Below are 24617 nucleotides of genomic sequence, written 5' to 3'. Positions count from 1 at the left end.
TCCAGAATACAAGCCCTTTATTTTAAGACTGGCTTTCAATTGAACATAGCAGCCCAAACAGCCAAGCTTATTCTGGGCTCATAGATGGGAGAACATCAAGGAAGACTGAGGTTGCTATGGAGTGTAAGGCAACGGCAAACCACCTCTGCTTCTTTCTTGCCTGGATAGGGTCACCATGAGTCAATTGCGACTCATTGGTATATTCTTCTTTGAAGGAACAGTTTTTACGCATCCTGTTGAGAAGTGCTTTCCCTGGGCTGATACTGCTGATATAACATTACTTTCATGATTTATGATTATTAGGATTTTAATTTTATGGCTTATTTTTGTTGTATGTAAATGGCCTTGATTTTAAGGACGGAAGCAGATAAATGCCTAAAATAAAATCATATTTATTTAAGATTGTGCCTCTCATGCTGAATTAGTTATTTCAAATAGTTGCATGCTTACCTCAGTAGCTTCTAAAAAGTATCCAAATAAATCATGCTATGTTCTTACAAACCCTTTTTATTATTGCTTATGATTTCTAACCTAAAACTAATTTTAGGAATTTCTGTAGCAGAAATTATAATTTTTGATTAAACAAGCTAGAGAATTGCAAAGATTGGGAGGGGGGCTAACGTCTCCCGCCCCAATGTGCTACAAATTCTTATGGCTTGGCAGCAGGGTAATCTCCCCTCACCACCTTTCTTCAAACTGTCAACACGCTGTGCCTCTTGAAACATATTCTCTCCTCTGATAGATCTGGTGGTATTCCCACCACTCCTAATTAATTTAGGAAGTTGTATATTTCTTCATACTTCAGAGAGTCTCCCAGGGACTTGGAAACCACTAGCTTGTTGGTGATTGGCCTTGTTTTGCTGCATTCATGACTGGCACAAGCCACTCACCTTGTTATTAGATGTAGCAATGTCAACAAGGTCAACATTTTATCATTAAGAACCACCATCTCTAGTGAATTTTCAAAACTACATTTGAGTGCTGGTGCTGAATTAGTAGCAGAAACAAAATACGAGCATAAAGACAATTTACCTTGTGTCTTATACATGACCATTTTAGGAAGCTAATGTGTGAAACTTAAAATTAAATACTGCTGACAGTAGGAACAGAAAAACACATACACTGTACACACACTTCAAAACCAACATGTGATGCCAACACTCACCATCTGAATGGGTTTCTTGTGCAAGTCTCTCTCCGTTACCAGTTTTTCTTGGTCAGTGACATACAAGCCTTTCTGTGCCAAGGCCTGGATAACAGCATCATGACCCAAGAGTGGTTTGGCAGCATCACTCTTGAGAATAAGACTCCCAGCACGACAGTAAAGTTCAGCTGATAGCAGCAAATTAACAACAGGAGGTTTAATATGTTCCTGGTCATACTGATCCGTATAAAAAGGCTCTCGCAGTTCCTCTGGTATATTTTCTAAAAAAAATAAAATAACAAAATAAAAATTAAAGAGAGTCTAATTAGCAGAAGTACTTTCAGATAATCTGTTTATAATACTGTTTCTTGTTTTATTGCAGTTCTAGCATTATAGTACTGAAGAGCAAATATCTAACTGTATTTTTCATGAAACATTCAAATTACAAGTCTAGTATGCTTTTCTCCATGCTGCAATGTTTGCCAAGACAACATCTATGAAGTTGTGTTTTATGTCTCTCTAGAAATCCAGCAGGAAAACTAATGTGCTGTGGTCAACTGTGTCTCAAAAGACACAACCTTAGCTACTGCATAGCAAGCGTTAATAACAAATGCTATCCAGTTAGAAATAGACTGAGACAACGCTCTTTTACCTTGGTTATTTCCCCCGAAACATAGGAAAAGAATGTGACTCTTTCCCCAAAACCTGAGTTCTGTCCAAGTAAAAAGAATGCGCTCCTTTCATATCCGGAATATGTAATGCTCTTTCTTTGTAATTAGTAGCATTAAAACAAACAACAGTGGCAATGAATAGAGTTGCCAACACTGGCCTGGAAAATTCCTGGAAGTTTGGGGGCGGTGCCTGTGGAGAGAAGAATCTGAGGAAGAACTCCACTAGAATCTATGGTATACTCTAGTCTACCCTCTGAAGATGCCATTTTCTTCAGAGCAACTAGCCTCTGTAGACCACGTGTAATCCTGAGAGAACTCCCGGCCCCAACTTAGGCTGGCTAGGTGCTGGCTTATGGTGAGCAAATTCCCAGCAATTTTGGCTACTGCCTGTGCCAGCGCGACACTCTAGCCCCCAAACTGTATGGTTTCCATAAAGCTTTTGGGCAAGTGCTAGAACATCACCCCTGCAGAATGCTAGCACTTCTAGACTGTGCCAGAAGTGATGTCATCACATGCTGGCAACGATTACTGACCCCCTCCCCAAGGTAGTACCTGCCTCCCCATCTCTCACCGGTTGCCAGGCATACATGTCTACCTGGAGTTTGGCGGCCCTCCATGCGATATTCTGACTTCGCTCTCTCCACTAAAAATGTGGTTCGTCCACAATTCCTTTGTAGATCACATTACATTTAAAAGATATTCTGTGGAGAAATTTTCTCCTCCTCAGACAACGAAATTCTAGGGTGAGGCCTAGTTTTTAATGAGGCAGCAAATCAACTATTTTGTATGTTCAGACTGCAGGTGGGACCTCATATGATTTAAAAGCTCATTGTGGAGACAACCAGAGCTTCTCTTCTCAACATGCTAGTTTTCTAAATAAGGGAATTGTTTTATACAGGGGAATTCTCTACTGAGTGAGCCTCTACTCACAGTCTGAAATTATAGCCCCAGATGCAGGTTTAGCACCGGACCTTAGAGAGAACTAGGCCTGAAACAAAGCCTTGGCAGAGGAACAAGGAAAACCATTTGACTAAAGTTTAATTGACAAGTCTTTAATTGACTGTTTCAGGTGACCCTAGCTGGAAGAAGAGACAGCTAAGGCGCACTGCAAAGTATAGATTGAGTTGAACAGAGACAGGGAATGATCCTTTCACCTGGGACACTGGGTCTTGATGGCCTGTTTACATATGTGATTTATATATTTTTTTCTAAACAGAAAATTAACTGTTGCCAATTTGCACCTGCTTATTATCCTCAAACCCTGCTGCATACCCTGAGAAAGCCTCAAGTAGGATCATCCATCCTAGGCTGAGCTATTCAGCCTTCTTTGGATTTTGTCCAGGTTCTTGTGTGATCCCATTTTACGTAGAGTGTTACGAAAAATACAAGCTTTGGTGTGATGGTCTGAGCACTTGTATGATAGGCTTTACATTTATTGTACAACTTTCATCAGAATGGATCTGTAAACTGAACAATTTGAAATCCGACTGCTCTCTATGATGGAGTGGCATTTTGCCACATGCGTGTGACACAACATTTGAATGCTGCTGAAGTAATAATGTATAAAAGAATTATTATTACTCAAGCAGGGATGGTGTTTTTTAAAAATGAGGATTAATCCTCTGTGCAGCTGTTGACAAAAGCCTATTAATATTCGCAATTTGGAAAGTCAGCAAGAGGCATATTTTTATAAGAATTACATTGCAGCACCCTACAAAATAAAATCTGCCAGATCACCAGTATATTTGAATCATAGAACAGTGGGAAATTCATCCTACAAATGTTCTGGGTATGGATTTACATGAGATGAGTTTAAATAAACGTATGCAAGATGAGTTAGAAAAACATGTGATACAATGATGCTGCTGTAGATGACTTGTACACACAGATCTTGAAGACTCTACAAAAGAGTGCAGAAGAATTTGACAGAGTAAATGGAAGCTACAGGAAAGCACCCAGAAGAAGGTAGGACTGATTTGCTATTAATAAAACAATTTGTTGCATTAATAAAGCAGATTTGTTTGCATCTTTGAAATTAAGTAATGGAAACAAAAGCTTTTATATCTCACTTAAAACTGCCATTCACTTAAAACAGCATTCATTCTGTGAAGAAAGACAGTAAAGCTAAGGAATACAGAAACGGAAGTCAGTCAGGTAGGTTAGCAGCCACGGCTGCTACTGGGTGCTTTTGTAAGCAAGGTATCATGCAAAAAAGAGAAAGTGTTGTCTCGAACACATGAAGCGCCTTATACTGAATCAGACCCTCGGTCCATCAAAGTCAGTACTGTCCACTCAGACCGGCAGCGGCTCTCCAGGGTCTCAGGCAGGGGTCTTTCACATCACCTACTTGCCTAGTCCCTTTAACTGGAGATGCCAGGGTTTGAATCTGGGACCTTCTGCATGCCAAGCAGAGGCTCTACCATTGAGCCACAGCCCCTCCCCTAAATGAATACACATGACAGCTGCCTTATACTGAATTAGACCCTTGGTCCATCAAAGTCAGTATTGTCTGCTCAGACCGGCAGCGGCTCTCCAGGGTCTCAGGCAGAGGTCTTTCACATCACCTATTTGCCTAGTCTTTTTAACTGGAGATGTTGGGGATTGAACCTGAGACCTTCTGCATGCCAAGCAGTTGCTCTACCACTGAGCCACAGCCCCTCCCTGAATAGCAGACTGGTTGAGGTTCTTCCAAGGTAAGCCAAAGTAAAGAACAAAAGGTATCTGAAGAAGTGAGCTGTGAGTCATGAAAGCTCATAGCCTACCAGAAATTTTGTTAGTCTTTAAGGTGCTACTGGACTCTTGCTCTTTTCTACTGCATCAAAATCAAAGAAAGACTTGTAGAAGCTGACCAAAATAAAATGTACTTCTTTATGGAAACTGAACTCCCTTTACAGTCTCATTCTGCTCATTTGGACACTGGGTCTAAATAATTCTATTTTCATTTTTGGGTCATGTTTGTTTGTTTTGTATACCTACTAAAATAATTTTAAAATGTTAAGAAGTATACCTGTAATTGTTTACACAGGGTCACCAATTTTTAAACCGGTCTTTCTAGCTGTCCCTATAATATCCCTTTCATCTGCAATTACCAGGTGACAGTATTTAACTTCATGCTATTAAAAGCTTCAACTGCTCATTTTCATTCATTAAACCTCTATTAAAGAGAGGCAACATTTTTTCCTGTCTAGTTAGCAGCCCTAATGTCACACCAAAACACAGTCCAGAGCAGCTCCCAGCATCCTCTGCTGCAGCGGTCAGGCCTGGAGTGGCGCCACAGTTAACAAGCTGGGTACAAACTATGCTTTAAAACAGTGGTCTCCAACTTTAAATAACTAGCTTATAAAATCATGAGCCAGTGGTATCTCACACCATCTCGTCTTCACCATATCATACTAGGGCACTCAAGTCTATGCTGGAAAGGCTGTGGCAACCCAGCTAATTTTCTGCACTGCTGGTGGACATGCCCAAAGGTTAGTTTATTTGGGGACAAGATCTTGTGAGAGAATTAATCATGCAATACAAAGTCCCTCATGATGCCTTGTCTTACTAGAAAAATTTAATATACAACAACTCTCTACCCAAAAAAGAGAACTGATTTCGATACTGCTACTGGCAGCAAAAATTCTGATTGCCTCATACTGGGGAAAAAAGCTAAGATGGTCAGTGGTATCAGAAGACGTGGGACCTTTTAATTTTGGATAAGATATTGTCACAACTCAAAGTAGCAAAAAACTTATCTTAATCTACGAACTTTTTAAATAGATGGCTGCCTTTTCTAGAATATGTTGAGAAGGGGGCATAACAAAGTAAATAATGCCCATGAAACTATCATATGATTTGCATTTATTAAGTTCTGCTAAGTGAGTCAAAGATAGGACATTTTGGAGGACTTTCATTCATAGGGTCGCCATAAGTCGGAAGCGACTTGATGGCACTTAACACACACACAAGTGAGTACAACAAATGGTATGATTTCTGTAAAAAGCACCAATGTATAATAGACCAAGTATCGGAATATATCTCGACTACACAAGTATGTTTAACCTATTGTTGTATTTTTTATTATGTTGTTATTATAAACCAAACTTAAAATAAAAACAACAAGTTATTAAAAACAATAACAATGGTCTCCAAACTTTCCCAACCCAGGAGGACCCACCTTTACTTATGGTAGAAGCCAAGCACATGACAAGAAGTCACATGACCTTAGTCATGAAACAGGACAGAAGAGGAGCCACTACTAAAAAATAATCCTTTCCCTTACTGACCTTGCCTTATCTTCTTGCTGCTCATCTCAGTATGCGTCGAATGGCAGGCAGGAGGCACAGTGCCTTTGTTCTCATATGTATGTGTGGTAGATGTAGCTCGTTCCCAAAAACAGTACAAACACAGCAACCTTGAAAAGAGTTTGTGACCCATGGGATGAAATCCACTGATTTAGAAATCTACAGTTTGTTGGGCAGCCTACATTCAAACATTATACTGAACTAGATTAATCAAATCATGGCTTTTAAGCTGTAATTTATCCTGATGTCCAAATGTTGCCTTAGAGCTTTCAGCTGGAAAAAAATCGCAAGGTGTGATCACAACATGAAAATCCTAGTTTGAGTAAGGTGGGATGAGTTCTTGTAAACTCATTTTATTAAGGGGATCTTAATTTCAGGTTTTATGTTGATTTGTGGTTTTTACTCTCTAGTTGATACCCTCTTTACAGGAACAGCTGGCCAAAGACTGTAAGAGTATATTAGAATTTATCTTAAATTTATCTCAATAAATCATTATTCATTTGCTCAATTAGACATCTCAATCAAGGGGCTTCAGGCCACCTCTTTCTAATGTAGGAATGGTTATGTGTCAATCTAACAACACAAAAATAGTAAGTACCATTCATACAATAGTTTAGAATGCTATGGCTGGTTTTAAAGAAAATGGGTATGCAACAACATCTGATTGTTTTGATGCGCAACCTGTACTCTGGACAAGAGGCCACGGTTAGGACAGAATATGGAGAAACAGAATGGTTTCCAATTGGCAAAGGTGTTAGATAAGGATGTATTTTGCCTCCCTATCTCTTCTATCTGTATGCAGAACACATCATTAGGAAAACTGGATTAGACTTAGATGAAGGTGGAGTGAAAATTGGGGAAAGGAACATTAACAATTTGAGATATGCTGATGATACTACATTATTGGCAGAAAATAGCGAAGACTTGAAACGACTACTGCTGAAAGTTAAAGTGCCAAAGCAGGACTACAGTGGGACATCAAGAAGACAAAAGTAATGACTACAGGAGAATTACTCAACTTTAAGGTTGACAATGAGGAAATTGAAATGGTTGAAGACTTTCTATTCCTTGGCTCCATCATCAACCAAAAGGGCGACTGCAGCCAAGAAATCAGAAGGAGATTGAGACTGGGAAGGGCAGCCATGAAGGAGCTAGAAAAGATTCTAGAAAAGTGTAAGGATGTGTCACTGGCAACCAAGATCAAGTTAATTCATGCTATCATTTTCCCTATTACTATGTGTGGGTGTGAAATCTGGACAAGAAAGCTGATAGGAAGAAAGTAGATTTCTTTGAAATTTGGTGTTGGAGGAGTGTGTTACGGATACCATGGACTGCCAAAAAAACAAATCAGTGGGTTATAGATCAAATCAAGCCTGAACTGACTCTAGAAGCAAAAATCACTAAACTGAGGCTGTTGTACTTTGGACACATTATGAGAAGACAAGACTCACTGGAAAAGACAATCTTGCTAGGAAAAGTTGAAGGCAGCAGGAAAAGAGGAAGACCAAACAAGAGATGGATTGACTCTATAAAGGAAGCCACGACCCTTAATTTGCAAGATCTGAGCAAAGCTGTTAAGGATAGGACGTTTTGGAGGACTTTGATTCATAGGGTCACCATGAGTCAGAAGCGACTTGATGGCACTTAACACACACACACACACCTCTCAGCAATACAAAAGTCCTGCAAAGTAGGCCAGTTTTATCCCATATTGCAAATAGGAAACTGAAGCAGAGACATGGTATACAGCAGAGCTTCTTAAACTTTTTCCACTCGTAAACCCCTTTTTGCCCAAGAAATTTTTATGGGACCCGGGGTATATAGGTATATAAAATAGGTATGCAAATCAAACATTTACTGATAAAAAATCATAAAGAAAGCCCCCCAGGGTGGAATGACAGCCCCCTGGACTAGCAGAAGTGATCTGGGACTGGAATGACAGCCCCCAAGGTGGACTGACAGCCCCAAGGACTAGCACAAATGTTCTGGGACTGGAATGACGGCCCCTGGGAAGAGCAGAAGTGTTCTGGGATTGGATTGACAGCCCTAGGGGTGGAATGACGGCCCCTGGGACGAGCAGTCCCAAGGGCTGGTATTCCAGTCCCAGAAAACTTCTGCTGGTCCCAGGGGCTGTCATTCTACTCTGGGGGCTGTCATTCCAGCTCCAAAACACTACTGCTAGTCCTAAGGTCTGTCATTCCACTCTGGGGGCTGTCATTCCATCCCCAGAACACTTCTGCTAGTCCCAGAAACTGTCATTCCAGTCCCAGATCACTTCTGCTAGTCCAGGGGGCTGTCATTCCACCCTGGGGGCTTTCATTCCAGTCTCAAAGTAGTGTATCTGGAGACCATACTGCAAAATACATTCCACATTTTCCTTGGAACTCTTTTTGTGCAGGAATGTATTTCAATGGAGCTCATGCAAGTCAAATGGCAATCCAGGCTCCCATTTTCTTCAATGGGCTGTGCAGCCTCTCCTATTGTTTCTAATGGGCTAGCCTGTCATTCGTTTTAGTACATCCCCTTCCAAAGCGGCCATTTTCTCCAGGGGAGCTGATATCAGTCACCTGGAGACAAACTGTAATCCCAGGAGATCTGTGAAGGGCATTGCTGCTGCTGAAAATCCAAAATCTGACAGGTTGATCCCGCTCAAAAGGTTTCACAGGCTGATCCCAGTCATATTTTTTTTCTTGAAGTCGATTTTAGAACTTTCCAGTATCACTATTTTGATTTTTAAGAAAATGCACGCAACTGCTGCCCATTTTACGCTTCAATCCAGGGCGCATTGAGGGCAGGGATCTTACCCATTCAAGCACACTACGGGGAGGGGTGCTAAGCTATCACTTTGCATTTCAAACGGGACCTTAACAATGGAGAACCGGGGCCGTCCACGTTCTGTTTTGCAAGGCATTGCATGGGCTTATGCAACCGGCACTGACCGCTGGCTTGCACAGATGCAAGGCATGTTGAGATCCCAGAAAGAGTTGCGGGAGGGCCAGTTTGCACAGCAGGCGCAATGCCAAAGTCTGCTTCACAGCGGGGGGGGAGGGGAGGAAGAGGGAGCAATTGGAAAGTCTCATGGTGCTTGCATGCGGATTGGGGCTCTCTGTCCCGCTTTGGGGGAAGGCGAGGCACGTCCAGACTTCTCCCTTGCAGCCAAGGTGGGTGGGTGACATCACACTCCTTACCAGGCATGCGGGGGGGGGGGGAGACCTTCCTGGATGGGCCCAAGCGAGACAGGACCAAGTCCAGGAGCTACGCTATGCCACGCTGAGGAGAGGCACTTGGCTGGCTCCTGGGCCGGATAGGAGCTCTCCAGGGGCTGGATCTGGACTTAACAAGGCACAGCCTTCACTCCCACCTAAACTGCACGGTCAGAGCTCCTGCAAAGCTACAATTGAGATGGGAACCTGCGCGCCGGTCCTCTCAGCCATAGAGCCAATAGAAAGGTGCCCTTGCGTTTTATCTGTGAGCGGGCAAAGTGGCTCATTGTGCACGCTGTTAAAGAGCTGGGCGCTGGGCAGGTTGTTCCTCCCCTCTCCCACCCGTCCTCTTCTTTTCTCCACCCCCCCTTCTCCTCTTTTTTGGCGCTTCCCTCTTCACTGTCTCCTGGGGGTGCTTCTTCGGGACCCCAAAATTCAATCACCCACAGTTGCGACCCACAGTTTGAGAAGCTCTGGTATAGAGAAACAACTTCCCAAAGTGTTTGTAGAAGAGGAGACACACTAATGAAGAGCTTTCTGGTTATAAGCTCCAGTTCTTAGATATACACTACTCAGCTATGTAGGATATATGTCTGCTATGGCTCCTAGGATCATCTTTATCATTCACTCACTCACCAGACCACTTCTACAAAAATCTACCTCATTTTCTAGAGCTTCTTATGTAAATACAAGATTTCCTCTGACTGCACTAGATTGTTGTAGGGGGTACATATGCTAACATAGTTCATGATATGCCAACTTCGCACATAGATACATATTTTAAATATAATATAAATAAACTGAATGTACATTATATGAATCATGACAAAGAGCAGTCAGGGACACAGCAATGACACAGCAATGATAATATATATATATCCCAAGTAATAGCCCAGCCCACCCTCCATGGGCTAGTTTTCTGTTTGCAGGATTTTTACTTCTGTATGCAGGAACATTGTCATGAAAACCCCTGTTTACAGTCTCAAGTGGTACAGATCAGATGCAAGTTTCCCTCTTTGGGTTGCCAGGTCCCTCTTCGCAACTGGCAGAAGGTTTTTGAGGTAGAGTCTGAGGAGGGCAGGGTTTCGGGAGGGGAGGGACTTCAATACCATAGAGTCCAATTGCCAAAGCAGCCATTTTCTCCAGGTGAATTGATTTCTATCGGCTGGAGAACAGTTGGAATAGCAGGAGATCTGCAGCTAGTACCTGGAGGTTGGCAACCTTATTCCCTCTTTATCTTCTGTTTGTAAGAAGCAGGCTTCTCTCCCACACATACACTTTCTCAGTGCACAAAACTGAACTACATTAAAAATAAATAAATCATGATCTTCAAATATGTGAACAATCAACACCTTTGTCGAAGGCTTTCACGGTCAGAGTTCATTGGTTCTTGTAGGTTATCCGGGCTGTGTAACCGTGGTCTTGGAATTTTCTTTCCTGACGTTTCGCCAGCAACTGTGGCAGGCATCTTCAGAGTAGTAACACTGAAGGACAGTGTCTCTCAGTGTCAAGGGTGTAGGAAGAGTAATATAGTCAGAAAGGGGTTGGGTTTGAGCTGAGTATTGTCCTGCAAAAGTAATGTGCTAATCATTGTCCTGTATCAAGATAATGTGCTAATGAGGGTATGGTATGTTAATATGGAACCATTGTATCCTGAAGTGATCTGTTAATGTGTGTAATCCAAAGCTAATCTGTATGGCTATTGTTGAATGTTGCCTTTGTTAGTCTGGAGGTTTTTAGAACAGGAAGCCAAGCCTTATTCATTCTTAAACTCTCCTCTTTTCTGTTAAAGTTGTGCTGATGTTTATGAATTTCAATGGCTTCTCTGTGCAATCTGACAAAATAGTTGGTAGAATTGTCCAGCCTTTCAGTGTCTTCTCCACAGCTGCAAGGTATACGATATACTCCTGCAGAGGTGAGGGGCTACTTACACAAAAACTCCAACCACCACCCCCGACAGAAAAGAGGAATAATCAAAACATTAATGGACCGTGCAAGACGGATCTGTGAACCACAGTTTCTCAAGGAAGAAACTAATCATCTAAATCACGCACTGCTAGCAAACGGCTACTCCAAGAATGAAATCAGAAGGGCCAGTAAACCAAACAAAAATCAGAAAACTCAGGAAAAACAGTCTCCCATAGGAAAGGTATTCTTGCCATTTATTAAAGGAGTCACTGATAGGATGGAGAAACTTTTGAAAAAACATAACCTACAAACAGTGTTTAAACCCACCAAGAAAATACAACAAATGCTACAATCAGCAAAAGACAAAAGAGACCCCCTCACCTCTGCAGGAGTATATCGTATACCTTGCAGCTGTGGAGAAGTTTACATCGGGACCACAAAACGCAGCATACAAACAAGGATAAAAGAACATGAAAGATACTGCAGACTTGGCCAACCTGAGAAATCAGCAGTGGCTGAACATGGACTGACACAAACAGGACACAGGGTCTTATTCCAAGACACTGAAAGACTGGACAATTCTACCAACTATTTTGTCAGATTGCACAGAGAAGCCATTGAAATTCATAAACATCAGCACAACTTTAACAGAAAAGAGGAGAGTTTAAGAATGAATAAGGCTTGGCTTCCTGTTCTAAAAACCTCCAGACTAACAAAGGCAACATTCAACAATAGCCATACAGATTAGCTTTGGATTACACACATTAACAGATCACTTCAGGATACAATGGTTCCATATTAACATACCATACCCTCATTAGCACATTATCTTGATACAGGACAATGATTAGCACATTACTTTTGCAGGACAATACTCAGCTCAAACCCAACCCCTTTCTGACTATATATTACTCTTCCTACACCCTTGACACTGAGAGACACTGTCCTTCAGTGTTACTACTCTGAAGATGCCTGCCACAGTTGCTGGCGAAACGTCAGGAAAGAAAATTCCAAGACCACGGTTACACAGCCCGGATAACCTACAAGAACCAATCAACACCTTTACTTCAGCAGGAGCACTACAGTGATATGCTGAAATGAGAAAAGCTGTAGACTACAGCAACAATGTAAACTTGAAGCTGTAAAATATTAATGTTGGGGAAAAGCACAAGCCACTAAGGAAAACCAAGGTACTGAGAGGCAATGGTTTCCAACCTTTAAAACACATATATGTTAGGGATCATCATTAAGAATCATGTGGTTTGCTTTTCTGATCAGAACCCACAATTCCATCAGAAATTAACAATAGATAATTAAGTAGTTAGGGCAAGTTATTTATGGTGCAATTACAGCTAGGCCAAAAGTAATGAAAAATGATGTGTCTTTAGATTACTTTTTTAAAAATATAGGAATCTAAGTAAAAAAAAGGTATACGTATGTAAAGAACAATGTAAAAACTGAACACTGAAGGTAAAAAAAAGTATACGGAGCAGGGTCTATCAGTAGTGTTGCCAACCTCCTGGTACTAGCTGGAGATCTCCTTGTATTACAATAATCTCCAGCCGACAGAGATCAGTTCACCTGGGGAAAATGGCCGCTTTGGCCATTGGACTCTATGGCATTGAAGTCCCTCCCCAAACCCCACCCTCCTCATGCTCCGCCCCCAAAACCTCCCACAGGTGGTGAAGAGGGACCTGGCAACCCTATCTATCAGAGGTCTAAAGGGGCACAGGCCAAGTTCAGCTTTTTAGGCCCCTAGCCCTAATAAAAAATAAAAAATGACAACACATGGTGCCCTTAAAGACAAACTGCAAAGCTTGTGTATGTGTTAAGTGCCATCAAGTCGCTTCCAACTCATGGGGACCCTATGAATGAAAGTCCTCCAAAATGTCCTATCTTTGACAGCCCTGCTCAGATCCTGCAAATTGAAGGCCGTGGCTTCCTTTATTGAGTCAATCCATCTCTTGTTGGGTCTTCCTCTTTTCCTGCTGCCCTCAACTTTTCCTAGCATGACTATCTTTTCCAGTGACTCTTGTCGTCTCATGACGTGACCAAAATACGACAGCCTCAGTTTAGTCATTTTAGCTTCTAGGGTTAGTTCAGGCTTGATTTGATCTAAATCAAATCAAGCAAAACTTACCAACTGCCTAAAAATTAACAAGTGTTTAAATCTGAGGGCCCAGCTAAATGGCTCTCCTGCCCCCACCTCCCTATCAGAAAGGGAACAAGGATTTCCTGGACTTGCCAACATTAAATCACAAAGCCATGTTTCCCTTTATGGGGAGAATACACACACACACATTGGCAATTTATAGAACCTTAAAAAAAAAAAAAACTTCAAGCAATCCACAAGAAAAAGCAACCAAGCTTTTTCAAAGTCTTGCCTCCCCCATCTTGCCCGATTGTGCTTTTCAGATTTGAGAACTGCAACTCCCCTTACCACACAATTTGGTTTCCTTTACAAGGATGGCTATGCTGTTTTGACACTACAGAACCTTTCATTAAGGCATCCATAGCACAAACAGGATGAAAGAAAATTATAGGAATTTTAAATACGTACACTTGTTTATACAGTAAAGAAACACAAAGCTTTTGTTGAATTTATTTTCACTTTGGAGGAACATATTCTAAAAGTAATCCCATTTCTACAGATTAATGTACTCCAATTCACATGCATTTGGCTGACAAGGTATTAATGAGCTAACATAAGTATTCACACTGCTTTAAAGAAGTTAGATATGAAAATCAATTAGCTAAACGCCACAGCAGCTTACTTTCACTAATCCTGAGAGGCAATAAAAAGAATGTATGCCATCATCATATAGGTTAACAAAAACTAAAAGTAAACTTTACAGTTGACTACAAATGGTTTGTTTTTTCATTGTAAAAGTAGAGATAGGAGAATGCTCATTTGTACTAAAAATATTGTAAAGTCTAAAATATTTTCACAGGGTATACTTTATACTACTCATGAATTTGTATTAAAGTAATTTTTTTGCCGTCAAGTCACAGCTGACTTCTGACAACCCCGTAGTAGGGTTTTCAAGGCAAGAGATGTTCAGAGAGGTTGTTGGCCATTGCCTGCCTCTGCCGTCATGACCCTGGTATTCCTTGGAGGTCTCCCATCCAAATACTAACCAAGGCCAACTTGCTTAGCTTCTGAGCTCTAACGAATCAGGCTAGCCTGGGGTTATCCAGGTCAGGGCAAAGTAATTTCTACTACACTTTAACTACAGGTTTGGACCAAATGAGAACACTTAGCTTTCTGATTTGAAAATGCACTACAGTCCTATCATGCTGTAGCTAGCTATGATTAACCCCACAGTTCTGACTAACCCCTAAGTTAGTCATGACTAATATAAATCCACTGATTTCACAAGGGGATTAAGGGTGACTCAGTATGATCCTAAGCAGAGTTACGCCCTGTGTCTGCTGACTTCAAAGGACTTAGAAAGGTGTAACTTAACCCAATGAGCCTGGGTTCAAAATATACCAGCATACTATAGTTTGCTGTGAAAAACAGTAGTCTTCAATTATCAAAATGAACGGCAAAGGGACAGAATGCATGAGCCCAGGCTCACTCAGATAATGGTAAACCATGGTTTGCCCATCTAAACCTTGACAGAATAATTATTGACAATTATTTTAGAAAAGATGAGAAATTAGACATCCAAATGCATTACCCTCTGTATTTTATCTTCAGGTATCTGATGCAAACTCTTTGGGAGTACAATTACTGGCACAGTAGAGAAAGAGCATGAACCAAGAAGTCTGCTACTGGCTCAATGGAAGAAAGGATAATTTTGTCTTGATGCCCCTCCTCACTGATGTTCTTGACCTGGTTAGTTTTCTGTCTGCAATGGTCCTGAGCCCCAGAAACGCCTTTGGAGGGGTCACTGGAGGCTACAAGGAAAAGATTGGCTTCTACCAGAAGAAAAACCATAAGACCCAGTCCAATGTATTTAATACATTAATCACTTTAAAATGTAGATGATTAACCAACTCTAAATGATTTGATGAGTTGACAGCTTCAATCTTAATCAACTTATCTATAAACAGACACAGGGTCTCATGCCTCTGGTAATCATACTATCCTACAATTTTATTTGATTTCATACCACATATAGCAGTTGCACACCCATCCTCTTACCCTCCTACTATATCTGTATTATTAGTAATAGAACTTTCTATGGACAGTATGTTATTGTATATATGATATGACTTCAAAGAATGGACAAAGATACAGTCAGTATGCTGCATTTGCAAACTAAAGAACTGAGGCTGTTGACATCTAACATTAGTCGTTAGATTAACAGTGCAATCCTAAAGAGTTACTCCAGTCTAAGCCTATTGAAATGAATGTGTTTAGACTGGAGTAACTCTCTTTAGGATTGTACTGTAAGACTAGTGTGACATAAGAATTGCCTTATAAGATACCAAAAGTCCATTAACCTATCACCTGCCTGCAATAGCAGCCAGAGAGGTGAGAAGCTCATACAAAGGAAAAAGCCACATTCTGTTATTTTTCTCTGGCATCTGGTAATAGCAGCTATATTGCCCACAGATACAGTCAACAGCTTTTGATAGACCTATTTAAGTCACATACATCAATATCTTCCAATTAAATTGATTGGAAGCAAGCTCCAGCCAGACCAAAGAAAATACTTGTTCATGAAACGATACAGTTAATTTATGAGGTTTAACTTATGCGAATTAACTATATTGTTTCATGAACAAGTATTTTCTTTGGTCTAGCCAGAACTTGCCTCCAATCAATTTAATTGGAAGATCCTGAAGTCACAAGAGATCACCGTTCCTCTCAGTTACTCCCTCCACACTATGCAACAAGACTTATAAAACTAGCATGACATTCATTCAACCATAGCTTTTCTTTCTACTAAACTTTTCATGTCTTTCATGGTACAAAAGATATTCCAATTCCCTGATCAGTTTCCCTTTTCTGTAGCTCTGTCAGATTACCATATCCTTTTTGAAACCTATGGGTGTTTCAAAAGCGGCTTGTGATTTGGAATCTGCTGTCTGAAGGAAGAAACATTCCAAAGGTCTAGTGGATGGTGCCTCAAGTAGGTCTCTGAAATAGGGACAAAAGAATAACACTGGATTGATGAAAATATAGATGTTGAATATTTTGGAACCCACTCTCCTATCTTCCTTTTCATAAGAATCATGATTGTACACTGCAATTTTTACATAGTACATTTACTGAAATTAAAAACGGCATGTAGCACACATGCTCAAGTAGGAGAAGGCTCTCACTTTGAGTTAGGTACTAAGAATCTGGCACTAAATTTGGCAAAAAAAGGTGTTCTGCTGGTTCTCTCTCCACCCCAATCCCAGAGGCCTCTGAAGTCAAGACTCTAAAGCTGACAAGCAGTTTAGCTATTTGTGCATATGACCCTGTCATAAAGTATATCATTGCTATGACTATCAACTAGAGTAGGAATTACTTTACGTTAGAGGGACATAAAGCTGGAAGTAATTTGTGTTTTATTTTCAGAAAGCACCGACCACATTAGCATGCTACTACTACTACAATGAGCACAGTTTGGAACCTTCCTCAAGGCTAAGGAGCTTTCCTCCAACTGAAATGGCTCTTCCAAGAGAGGAAGAGCCACAAGTCAGAGGAAGTCTCTGTAACCTGCAGGAACTTCCTCTCATCATAAGACAGGATACATGCCTGTTAAGTCTGAAGTCTCGACTACAGATATACAACCTGTTCTTATGCTCTCCAGATACTGCACATGCACTGCAACATCCAGGATTGCACACAGAGGGCAGAGCTGGATAAGACTCACTAATTATATCTTCAGGAGGTAGCCTGTTCTGTGAGTCTTGAAACAGGGCATAAGCACCTCCTATCGTGCCCCTTTCCTACTGCACTCTAGCTGTCTTAAACAGATGGGATGAAGATTTATGCATCTGTCAGTCCATAAAATGCAAGGTGCAGGCTTCTGGAGCCTCAGTTTGCCTTAAATCTGTGCAAATGACAGATAGGAGGCTTAAACCAACTTCCCTTCACTCACTTTCATTATTTAAAAACCACTCCCCCCGCACCGCTCTGTTGTTAGCATTTTTAAAGGAAAAAAATGCATGTCCTTTTAAAATGCAACAGCAGAGTGGAGAAGCCAGTTTCAAATAGAAAAATGAGTAAAAAAGGAGGTTTAAACTCACCTCTCCCTTTTGCACAAGGCCATGAGCCACACTGAGGGTTCAAAAGCCTGCAATTTGCATCTTATGGAAGGGTCAAGAAAAGTGATCTTTGTCTCATCTGTTTTGAGTTGTTCCTCTCTGAAGCAGCAGTTTTCTTGTGCTGGGAACTCTGAGCCTATGCTCTACCTAACACAAAACATTTCCATGTGCAAGGTTTAACACAGGTCCACAGTCTAAGAACAAATAGATTACACTTCTGGGCAAAGAGCTGAGCTGCACAATTAGCAAAACTGTATGGCACAGCCCTTGTTAGAATGGGCTGCTTCGGATAACAGACAGGGAAATGTTTGTTTTGTTTAAACTAAATATAGTCTAAGCCCTGACCTGGATGGCCCAGGCTAGCCTGATCTCGTCAGATCTCAGAAGCTAAGCAGGGTCAGCTCTGGTTAGTATTTGGATGGGAGACCACCAAGGAATACCAGGGTTGCTGTGTAGAGGAAGGCACTGGCAAACCACCTCTGTTAGTCTCTTGCAGTGAAAACCCCAAAAGGGGTCGCCATAAGTTGGCTGTGACTTGACGGCACTTTACACACACACAAATACAGTCTATAGTCCACATCTCAATGTACATACATTTCCAAAACAGAGAACAAGTTAAAAAAATTAATATATAATTTAAATACAATAGCAAACTTCTATCAAACTATTGTGTCAAGACAGAGAAAAGGAAGTACAGCTCTGAATATCAGTGCCAGGAGGCAACATCTAAGGCAGACCTTCCTCTCTGTGCCCTGTTGTTGGCCCTCCAGAGTAACTGGTTGGCCATTGTGTGAGACAAAATGCTGGACCAGATGGACCACTGGTCTGATCCAACAGGCCTCTTAAGTACTACTTCCATAAGTCAACCGCTTGTTGTGTGAGCTCCCTGCTCTAAGATGTGGCAATGCCCACTGACCTAAGCATTTAAAAGAGGGCTGGAAAATGTATGGAGGCTATTTCTATCACCAACAGGACAGCTGAATAAGACCTTCAGGTTCAGTGACAGAATGCCTCTTATTGTCAGATGCTGGGGAGCGATCAGCAGGTGAGGGTTTCATTTGCATGCTTTGTCTGTAAACTTCCCTGTGCCATCTGGCTTTGCACTGTTGGAAATAGAACTAGTACTTAATAGGGTCATACTCTCCCAATATCTTCAACTATCAGGATTGAATGGGGCAACTGAGGTCAAACAGGACAACCTGAATTTTGGCAGGATGCTAGATTGAAGTGGATCTAAATAATCCACGCCCTCTAGACATAACTGGAACTGCTTCACCACTTCGCCATCTTTCTTTCTAGAAAGGGAAATTATACTTTGGGCCTGTAATTTCCCTAGTTGCTTTAAAGTTCTTTTTGTCCAGAACCCTAGCAGTTATCTCCAGTCTACTCCAAGTGAATTCAGGAGCAGAAATATATTTAGCTTCAAAATAAAAATGAAGGCATATAAATCAAGGGCAAAGAAAGAGTACAGATTATAATGCATTCTAAGTAATCAAAGAAAAAAAGGGATTTTCTCCTTAGTTCAGGTATCCAAAATGTGAGCTGTTAAAGACGTCTCATTCACTTACTGGGAATCATGAAGAAAGCAAGGAAGAGATCCATATTGCAGAACGGAATCTTATAGACACAGTATCAAGAAACTAAACAGGATTAACAGAGCTAGGTGAATTTCTGTCAGGACAGTTACATGCCACAATCAAGCTATTTTGCTTAGGCAGGAAAATTTAACCTTTGCCTAACTTTGCTTAAACTACACTGCAATTATCTCTTTCTATATTGTTGTTCAATTTCTAGCAATATGGGCTGGTTTAAAGTCAAGGAAATTTAAATCCTGATTTAAAGTGACAAGCAGAAAGCTGCTCTGGTGAAGGGAAGCTATAAAATAGGATCCAAGATCACACAAGCAGATTATAAGTATGCTGACTTCTCAAGCCTTTGAGGCGCTGCAGTTTAAGTCCAACAAGCATAGAGTGGCCTAGAATGCCATGTTAATACATTCTCAGAGACTGGAGCAGAGTTGCAAAAGCCATGTCACTATGCCACCAGTGGCGTGACACCAGGGTAAGTGGATGCAACCCCATAAGGACTTTAAAAACAAACAGCTGAAGCATCTGTGAGATAAATGCAAACAGACTCTATAACTTAAAACATCCTACAGTGTACAAACACAGCCACCATGATGCTGTTGATTTGGGCCCTGTGAAGCACTATAAAAAAGTACAGAAAAAATTCAACATAGTACAAACACTGCTTACTAGATCAGATGTTTTAGCAGAGTATGGCATGCAGCTTCAGAGATGGACAAGTTTTGGTTGTTGGGTTTTTGTCCAGATGACAGAAGGGGAAGAAGGGACCAATTTCACCTCCTTCCCCACTACAGCCTCTGGACATGCTTGGCTGGGAATAAACTTGCCTGGGATTGGGAAGGACTGCTGGGCCCAGGGGGAAGAAAACACAGGAAAGATCTGCAATCCTTGAGTCTGGAGATTGCAGAATCCAACTCCATTGCTTTCAGTCACATCTGCTTAATACTTTACAGTAAATACCCCAATTTACAGTGATTCTGTAAGGACTGTGTGTGAAATTAAATATTAGATTACATATATGAAGTGCTTTTACTATTAAAAACTATCTTCATAAACACTATTTAAAAAATAGCATATTGGCTCCACGGAATGCCTACCATTTCCAGATTTTACATTTCAAAACATTACTTGCTTTTGCTGAGATCATTCTCACTTATTACAAAGCCTGTTTCTTCCATAGCTACAGTTTTCTAAACAATGCTTATTAGTCATTAGGACATGACACACACATTGTGAGAAGGAAGCGGCTAAGCAGGATGGAAAACCTCTTACAAGAGGTTAATCAAGATAAAATTCACAACTAGCCAGCAGCAAGTTAATTATAGAGGAACTGAAGATAGAACCTGCAATCTATGTCCTTAAATTGGAATAGCAGGATTCCAAAAACAACAAAATGTGTGCATATTTGATATATCTTTCATCCATGGAATCAACACTTTGTGCATAAACCTATTAATTTGGAAGGAAAGCTATTGTTACTTTTAACAGCATGGGCTGGGGCTATAAACAAGTTTTGCTTTAAAACAGTACTGTGGCACTTTTTTAAAGAAACAAATTTATGGTGGCATATGTTTTCATGGATTTGAGCCCTCTTCATTAGGTGCATGCAACGTTGCCTAACCACACCTTGTGCATCTGTTGAAGTGGGCTCTGGTCCACAAAAACGTATGTGACAATAGATCTGCTGGGATGTAAGGTGCAACAAGGCTCCCCAATGTTTTTACATCAATAGACCAACACACCTACCCTTCTGGAATTGGCCTCCGCTTTCAGTTATGCAGGCCTGATTGTATTGTACATCAGTGACCTGTAAATGCATATATCTGAACTGCAGATTGCATGCTGGTAAAAAATTTTCCCTTCACTCTTTAAGCAACTGCCCCTCTTTATCCACATACCATTTGGAACCCTTCTCTCAGATTACACAAGACCTTGTCCAACAACTGTGCCTGCTTTAGAGGCAAAGAAAGGTTTCTAATGGACAACAAGACACTACTAATAAAATCCCTGTTCTCAAAAAGAATAAAGTAATTATATGTCTTCGGATTAAGTAACTGATGGTGAAGGATAAGAATAAAATTAATGTAATACTACTGAAAGAGCCCCGTGGCGCAGAGTGGTAAGCTGCAGTACTGCAGTCCAAGCTCTGCTCACGACCTGAGTTCGATCCCAACGGAAGTTGGTTTCAGGTAGCTGGCTCAAGGTTGACTCAGCCTTCCATCCTTCCAAGGTCGGTCAAATGAGTACCCAGCTTGCTGGAGGTAAAGGGAAGATGACTGGGGAAGGCACTGGCAAACCACCCCATAAAACAAAGTCTGCCTAGGAAACGTCGGGATGTGACGTCACCTCATGGGTCAGGGATGACCCGGTACTTGCACAGGGGACCTTTACCTTTTAATACTGTGTGTGTGTGTCTGTGTGTGTAAGTGCTGTCAAGTCGCAGCTGACTTATGGCAACCCCTTTTTTGGGGTTTTCATGGCAAGAGACTAACAGAGGTGGTTTGCCAGTGCCTTCCAGTAGGGTTGCCAGGTTCCTCTTTGCCACTGGCGGGAGGTTTCTGGGGAGGAGCCTGAGGAGGGCGGGGTTTGTGGAGGGGAGGGACTTCAATGTCATAGAGTCCAATGGCCAAAGCGGCCATTTTCTCCAGGTGAACTGATCTCTATCGGCTGGAGATCAGTTGGAATAGCAGGAGATGTCCAGCTAGTACCTGGAGGTTGGCAACCCTAGCGTCCAGGCACCACCAGCCCCCGCCACCAGCACAGCCATGCCGGCAGGGCTTTCCTGGAAGGGAAAGCCTGAACAGTTGTGAGGGAGGCGTTCCCAGGGGTGGAGCTGCCTTTGGGCAGCTTCCACAGCCCTTTCACCCTGGGAACACCCCAATGAGTAGCGGCGGGGCTGTGTCACCTTTTTTGGTGGCGCAGGCTCTTTTTTCAATGGGGCCTTTCCCCCCTTTCTCATTTTCTTTTTAAAAAAGGTTTTTTTGCGTGTTTACAGCAGCCAGGAAGCCTCTGAGGAAGCGGGCAGCTCCACCGGTCCCAGCCTTTGCAAATTATATATATACACACACACACACATATCACCATTACTGTATTCTTGATGACCAAAAGCAGAATGTGAAAAATAACTCTATTGCATTTGAATTATAAGCATTTTATCTGGGCATTAAATCTATGATGGGCTATTCATAAGCGATGAACACACATCAAAACCTTTAGTTTTTTATCTAGAAATATGGGGTGTTTTGTATATGGCATTTGTCATCTCTAAGCTTGGGTGATAACAATGAATATATTTCAAACACTTCAAGATATATATGAGTATTAGAATACATCCCTACATGTACTGTGATACCTCTCCTGATGCTTGGTTTATGTTTCTTGTCCCTGGCTCTTTTGGTTTGCTGCCCATGATCCTGGCCTTGATGTAGGGGCAGTCATAATTCTGGCTCTCCCTCTTCCTGTCATGTGACTGTGATGTTAGATGCTCATAGCTCAGTGTGTCTCATGCTGCAGCCTGGGGGTTAAAAGTGAGTCCTAGTTCTGCATAGCTTGAAGACCACTAGAGAGTGCATAGCACTTCATACAGGTAATCTCAATAATCCTTACAACAGCCCTGTAAGGTAGGTTGATATTCCCATATTCCAGATAGAAAGGTAGAGCTGAGAGAATGGCTTAACTAATAGACCAAGTGAATTCACTGCACAGACAACATTTTAATTAGGGACTTCGTCAGGCTCTTTGCCTCTACATCAGTAAAATACTGGAATGCTGCTTCACTTGTTTACCAGACAAGGGTATGACTTCAGCACTACCACAACATATTAAAAGGTGTTTGTGATCATACCTGCAAAACTGAATCATAAGAAAAAATGTTACACCATTTCTGAAGTATCCTAAGTTAGCTCCCAATTACCACAGCATCAGCATGCACATCTGATTATAGAGCAATAAAAAACCACAGCAGCCTCTTGAAAGAGCTAGTATGCCGCTGTGCCAGTCAACATGATGTTTTTGACAACCGAGTACAGGCTACTGACTTTTCTTTATGTCCATAAATTTTTATGTAATCTCTACCTCACAGAAACCAACAGAGGCCTCTGTAAACCCCATTTGATGTTAAGCACTGTAATTTCCCATCTGGCACAGTTCAAACAAAACTTAAAATATTCTAGCCCAAAGCAGTGCACAATAATATCCTAGCTCCAAATGCAACAGTTGCAGAATTGCAAAAAGGATGGGGGGGATTTTTCCAGTTATTCTACAGAGAAAAGGAGACACAACTAGAATGCTGCTGAAATTTTCTTTTTAGGAAAGCCATAAGCAGTTACTCTGCTTATTTGAAAAGCACCCATTTAAAGGCAATCTGTTTTATGGCTTGAAAACCATTGCTTGGAAAGAGGCTAACTGATCCTGTGAAAAGCACAATAAACCATACTGCTCCCGGAAGGCTTAGATTTTACTAGCCTGGAAGCATCTCACCTATGTGAAAGCGTTAGGCAGTTCACTGTACACATCCAGACGGGGGGGGGGGGGCTCTTGGATAATGAAAGGTGACATCTAGCATTCAACGCTCCTTTTCTCAGGCGCCCCCTCCTACTGCTCAAGCTTTACCTTCCTTGGATGCCTGCAAGGCAAGCCTCACGCATGTTAAAAGTAACCATGGCTCACCCAGTTCCCTCCTCCTCCCTTGTGTGTGTGTGTGTTAAGTGCCGTCAAGTCGCCTCCGACTCATGGCGACCCCATGAATGAAAGCCCTCCCAAATGTCCTGTCTTTGACAGCCTTGCTCAGATCTCGCAAATTGAAGGCTGTGGCTTCCTTTATTGAGTCCATCCATCTCTTGTTGGGTCTTCCTCTTTTCCTGCTGCCCTCAACTTTTCCTAGCAGCACCCCTCCCTTACTGAACAGAAAAAAATGCTGCCTGTTTTTCTGACAAGGGGGGGAAATTCGGGAGAGGGAGGTAGCCAACTACACGCAGCACATCGGAAGGCCTGTACTCTTGGAAAACAACAGATCTGACCACTCGTTCAGGAAAAATAGCAGAGGGCACACCATTAGGTACCCAGAACGAAGGCAACAGCTCACCGCTGCGTTGTGCGCGTACCACTCCTCCTCCTCCCTGCCGCCCACCCGCCCCGCGTCTCCTATGCCTTTTCCTGGTGGTCAGCCTCCCCAACGGGTGGCTGATTCACACCGGTAAGACGGGAGCCAACCGAACCCAAAGGACCCAGGAGCGGAGGAAAGGAAGCCGCAAGGCACGTTACCTACCGGTCCCAAAGGCTTTGGCCACCAGCCAGGCTAGATTACAGGCGATTTTCGCTCTGCCGAAATCGTAATGATCAAAGGGTTTGACGGCAGGGACAATGAACGTCTTTCTCAATTCCTTGACGTCTGCAGCATCCCCCATCTTTCGATCCCTGCCCCCCCCCCCACCCACAGAGCCTGGTTTTCCTGACAATGCAATTTACATGATTCTCCTTCCAAAAGGCAGCTCTTCAAACGTACGTCAAAAATCGCAACAGCATGCCGATTAAAACAAAAAACAACGAAAAAAAACCCTGTAGTAGCCGAGGATGACGATGATGCAATGAACTCAGCGCTGTTTATGGGG

General features: G+C 41.9%; 1 protein-coding gene across 3 annotated transcripts in view; it reads right to left on the bottom strand.

Moving 5' to 3' along the window:
- CAMSAP2 (calmodulin regulated spectrin associated protein family member 2) overlaps positions 1-24413 on the bottom strand; it is a 130621-nt gene extending 106208 nt beyond the window's left edge. For all 3 annotated transcript variants that reach the window (XM_056844158.1, XM_056844155.1, XM_056844156.1), the window contains exons 1-2: positions 24275-24413; positions 1166-1425 (exon numbers count right to left, since the gene is read on the bottom strand). In XM_056844158.1, coding sequence (XP_056700136.1) covers positions 1166-1425; positions 24275-24413 — 399 coding nt within the window. The remainder of the gene's footprint in view (positions 1-1165; positions 1426-24274) is intronic.
- Between the last annotated feature and the right edge of the window lie 204 nt (positions 24414-24617).

Source organism: Euleptes europaea, chromosome 2 (assembly GCF_029931775.1).
Source record: "Euleptes europaea isolate rEulEur1 chromosome 2, rEulEur1.hap1, whole genome shotgun sequence".
Lineage (NCBI taxonomy): Eukaryota > Metazoa > Chordata > Lepidosauria > Squamata > Sphaerodactylidae > Euleptes > Euleptes europaea.
This window is presented reverse-complemented; position numbering and strand designations above follow the sequence as displayed.